This window comes from Oncorhynchus mykiss, unplaced genomic scaffold (genome assembly GCF_057628025.1).
Source record: "Oncorhynchus mykiss isolate SJ-2025 unplaced genomic scaffold, ASM5762802v1 scaffold96, whole genome shotgun sequence".
NCBI lineage: Eukaryota > Metazoa > Chordata > Actinopteri > Salmoniformes > Salmonidae > Oncorhynchus > Oncorhynchus mykiss.
The window spans coordinates 2,277,501-2,282,500 of record NW_028322095.1 but is presented as its reverse complement, the minus strand read 5'-3'; the positions used below and the strand labels follow the sequence as shown (position 1 = coordinate 2,282,500).

At 46.9% G+C, this 5,000-nt stretch overlaps 2 protein-coding genes across 2 annotated transcripts in view; one reads left to right on the top strand and one right to left on the bottom strand.

Moving 5' to 3' along the window:
* The window catches only part of LOC149970086 (voltage-dependent calcium channel subunit alpha-2/delta-4-like), a 188,100-nt gene that overhangs the window by 59,670 nt on the left and 123,430 nt on the right, over nt 1–5,000 (top strand). The gene's annotated exons all lie outside the window — the stretch shown is intronic.
* Nucleotides 1–5,000, bottom strand: part of LOC149970087 (leucine-rich repeat and transmembrane domain-containing protein 2-like) — a 64,509-nt gene that overhangs the window by 4,759 nt on the left and 54,750 nt on the right. Inside the window, exon 3 of the mRNA XM_090228741.1 lies at nt 1,267–1,935. Coding sequence (XP_090084867.1) covers nt 1,267–1,935 — 669 coding nt within the window. The remainder of the gene's footprint in view (nt 1–1,266; nt 1,936–5,000) is intronic.

Below are 5,000 nucleotides of genomic sequence, written 5' to 3'. Positions count from 1 at the left end.
GGTTCCTGTCTGTTAGGAACTGTCTGTTCCTCTCTGTTAGGACGGTTCCTCTCTGTTAGGATGGTTCCTCTCTGTTAGGACGGTTCCTCTCTGTTAGGACGGTTCCTCTCTCTTAGGACGGTTCCTGTCTGTTAGGACGGTTCCTGTCTGTTAGGACGGTTCCTGTCTGTTAGGACGGTTCCTCTCTGTTAGGACGGTTCCTCTCTGTTAGGACGGTTCCTCTCTGTTAGGACGGTTCCTGTCTGTTAGGACGGTTCCTGTCTGTTAGGACGGTTCCTGTCTGTTAGGACGGTTCCTCTCTGTTAGGACGGTTCCTCTCTGTTAGGACGGTTCCTCTCTGATAGGACGGTTCCTGTCTGTTAGGACGGTTCCTGTCTGTTAGGACGGTTCCTGTCTGTTAGGACGGTTCCTGGCTGTTAGGACGGTTCCTGTCTGTTAGGACAGTTCCTGTCTGTTAGGACGGTACCTGACTGTTTCAATGCCACAACAGAAGGAGATCACTAATTTGAAATTAGATTCAACTTTATTGTCATTAAACAAGTACAACAAAATGCACTTAACATCTGACCAGAAGTGCAAATAAAAGAGTACAAAAAATGTACAAGTGAAACAAGTACATACAATGTGTGTTATTAAGTGAGATGTATAATGTATTATTAAGTGAGATGTGCAATGAAGGCAAACGGTAAGTACAAGGAAGCATGCAACTGAAATGCAGGGCTAGCAGCAATGAGGTGCCCGAGGTAGACATGTACATGTAACTCCAAGAGAGGAGTTTCCCTGACATTGCCATAGGCCTGTAAAATCTGTGTCTTAATCTACCCCACCAAACCAACTCCCAACTGGGGTAGAGTATATATAAATACACAGGTGGGTTCCCAAAGGACTGCTTAGCAGTCAGTAGTTAGTAGAGTGTAGAAGAGTAGACTTGAGTACAGTAAAGTAAAGACCGTATCATTTACAGGAAGAAATTCTAAACATACAGGAGACCCATCCACCCTCTCACCCTCCGTCCTTCCCAAACCCTGACTCAAAACCAACCCTCCGTCCTTCCCAAACCCTGACCCAAAACCAACCCTCCGTCCTTTCCAAACCCTGACCCAAAACCAACCCTCCGTCCTTCCCAAACCCTGACCCAAAACCAACCCTCCGTCCTTTCCAAACCCTGACCCAAAACCAACCCTCCGTCCTTTCCAAACCCTGACCCAAAACCAACCCTCCGTCCTTCCCAAACCCTGACCCAAAACCAACCCTTCAGCCGCTCACCTCTGTACAGCAGCCACTCCATCCAGTGCTTGAAGTCCCTCAGGTTGCAGTCACACTCCCAGGGGTTAGCCCCTAGCTGAAGAGACTGGAGGTTAGCCAGGGGCTCGAAGGCTGCTCTCTCCAGGGCATGGAGCCTGTTCCCGGCCACGGAGAGCCACGTCAGCCCCTGCAGCTCATCCAGCAGACCCAGGGGGATATCAGACAGCCCGTTGAGGGAGACATCTAGCTTCCTCAGCCCCACCAGCCCCTGGAAGAGATCCCTATCCAAGGCCCTAAGACTGTTGTTGTGGAGGGTCAGATCTGATAGATTCCCCAGGTCCTTGAAGAGCGCTGGGGGAAGATTATCCAGGTAGTTGTTGGAGAGATCCAGTCGCTCCAGGGAGGTGAGGTTAGCGAAGGACCCTGGACCCAGGGAGGAGAGGTGGTTGTTGGAGAGATCCAGTCGCTCCAGGGAGGTGAGGTTAGCGAAGGACCCTGGACCCAGGGAGGAGAGGTGGTTGTTGGGCAGCAGGAGGGTGCGGGCGGAGACGGGGAGATGGGTGAGGGCGGGCATGGAGAGCAGGCCGCGCCCGCTGCAGTCTACGTCGGTGGCGTTGCAGAAGCAGGTCGGAGGACAGGCGGTGGTTAGATCCACCAGGGAAGACAGGACACACAGGAGACACAGCAGAACTGGAGACAGACGGAGAGAGAAAGGGTCAGAGGTCAATAAGGCAGAAACCAATCTCCCTGTGAAACCATTGTACATTGCAGAGCGCAACTGAAGAGAGAGAGGGACAGGGACAAAGATACAGGGTTAGAGAGAGAGACCCACATGACCAAAAAGATAAGGGTCAGAGAGAGAGACCCACATGACCAAACGATACAGGGTCAGAGAGAGAGACCCACATGACCAAAAGATACAGGGTCAGAGAGAGAGACCCACATGACCAAAACGATACAGGGTCAGAGAGAGAGACCCACATGACCAAAAGATAAGGGTTAGAGAGAGAGACCCACATGACCAAATAGCAATATCTCTATATGAATGAAATACAGTGTCACTATGTTTTCATTCCCCATCAACTGAAGCTAAAAAAATATCCTTATTCTTTGGTTAGAATAGATGGTTGGGCTGAACCCTTAGGTATTTGTTTTGGTTGTTGGCTGGCCTAGTGAGACCGAAAGGACAGGGCTAGAGAAGGACAACACATATGGGGGGGGTCATCCTGAGTCTAAACATCACCATCAAACAAAATGATACCACATAACTGACAACCCAGAGTGAATCACTATCAAGTTCGAAAAGAGAATCAGTCTTTGGTTAGATAGATGGTTGGGCTGAACCCTTAGCATCTACTGTTTGGTTAGAATAGATGGTTGGGCTGAACCCTTAGTATCTACTGTTTGGTTAGGATAGATGGTTGGGCTGAACCCTTAGCAGCTACTGTTTGGTTAGAATAGATGGTTGGGCTGAACCCTTAGCATCTACTGTTTGGTTAGGATAGATGGTTGGGCTGAACCCTTAGCATCTACTGTTTGGTTAGAATAGATGGTTGAGCTGAACCCTTAGCATCTACTGCTTGGTTAGAATAGATGGTTGAGCTGAACCCTTAGCATCTACTGCTTAGTTAGAATAGATGGTTGGGCTGAACCCTAAGCATCTACTGTTTGGTTAGAATAGATGGTTGGGCTGAACCCTAAGCATCTACTGTTTGGCTAGAATAGATGGTTGGGCTGAACCCTTAGCATCTACTGGTTGTTTGTTGTCTGACTGAGAGGACATTAGCTAAGTGTCTGTTTGGTTGTTGTCTGGCTGAGGACATTAGCTAAGTGTCTGGTTGGTTGTTGTCTGACAGAGAGGACATTAGCTAAGTGTCTGGTTGTTGTCTGACTGAGAGGACATTAGCTAAGTGTCTGGTTGTTGTCTGACTGAGAGAGGACATTAGCTAAGTGTCTGGTTGTTGTCTGACTGAGAGGACATTAGCTAAGTGTCTGTTTGTTGTCTGACTGAGAGGACATTAGCTAAGTGTATGGTTGTTGTCTGACTGAGAGAGGACATTAGCTAAGTGTCTGGTTGTTGTCTGACTGAGAGAGGACATTAGCTAAGTGTCTGGTTGTTGTCTGACTGAGTTCATTAGCTAAGTGTCTGTTTGTTGTCTGACTGAGAGGACATTTGCTAAGTGTCTGTTTGTTGTCTGACTGAGAGGACATTAGCTAAGTGTCTGGTTGTTGTCTGACAGAGAGGACATTAGCTAAGTGTCTGTTTGTTGTCTGACTGAGAGAGGACATTAGCTAAGTGTCTGCTTGTTGTCTGACAGAGAGGACATTAGCTAAGTGTTTGGTTGTTATCTGACAGAGAGGACATTAGCTAAGTGTCTGGTTGTTGTCTGACTGAGAGGACATTAGCTAAGTGTCTGGTTGTTATCTGACAGAGAGGACATTAGCCAAGTGCCTGGTTGTTGTCTGACTGAGAGGACATTAGCTAAGTGTCTGGTTGTTATCTGACAGAGAGGACATTAGCCAAGTGCCTGGTTGTTGTCTGACTGAGAGGACATTAGCTAAGTGTCTGTTTGTTATCTGACTGAGAGGACATTAGCTAAGTGTCTGGTTGTTATCTGACAGAGAGGACATTAGCCAAGTGCCTGGTTGTTGTCTGACTGAGAGGACATTAGCTAAGTGTCTGTTTGTTGTCTGACTGAGAGAGGACATTAGCTAAGTGTATGGATGTTGTCTGACAGAGAGAGGACATTAGCCAAGTGCCTGGTTGTTGTCTGACTGAGAGGACATTAGCTAAGTGTCTGGTTGTTGTCTGACTGAGAGAGGACATTAGCTAGGTGTATGGTTGTTGTCTGACAGAGAGAGGACATTAGCCAAGTGCCTGGTTGTTGTCTGACTGAGAGGACATTAGCTAAGTGTCTGTTTGTTGTCTGACAGAGAGGACATTAGCTAAGTGTATGGATGTTGTCTGACAGAGAGGACATTAGCTAAGTGTATGGATGTTGTCTGACAGAGAGGACATTAGCTAAGTATATGGATGTTGTCTGACAGAGAGGACATTAGCTAAGTGTCTGGTTGTTGTCTGACAGAGAGGACATTAGCTACAGTGCCTTGCGAAAGTATTCGGCCCCCTTGAACTTTGCGACCTTTTGCCACATTTCAGGCTTCAAACATAAAGATATAAAACTGTATTTTTTTGTGAAGAATCAACAACAAGTGGGACACAATCATGAAGTGGAACGACATTTATTGGATATTTCAAACTTTTTTAACAAATCAAAAACTGAAAAATTGGGCGTGCAAAATTATTCAGCCCCTTTACTTTCAGTGCAGCAAACTCTCTCCAGAAGTTCAGTGAGGATCTCTGAATGATCCAATGTTGACCTAAATGACTAATGATGATAAATACAATCCACCTGTGTGTAATAAAGTCTCCGTATAAATGCACCTGCACTGTGATGGTCTCAGAGGTCCGTTAAAAGCGCAGAGAGCATCATGAAGAACAAGGAACACACCAGGCAGGTCCGAGATACTGTTGTGAAGAAGTTTAAAGCCGGATTTGGATACAAAAAGATTTCCCAAGCTTTAAACATCCCAAGGAGCACTGTGCAAGCGATAATATTGAAATGGAAGGAGTATCAGACCACTGCAAATCTACCAAGACCTGGCCGTCCCTCTAAACTTTCAGCTCAACCCCCCCCCCACAAGGAGAAGACTGATCAGAGATGCAGCCAAGAGGCCCATGATCACTCTGGATG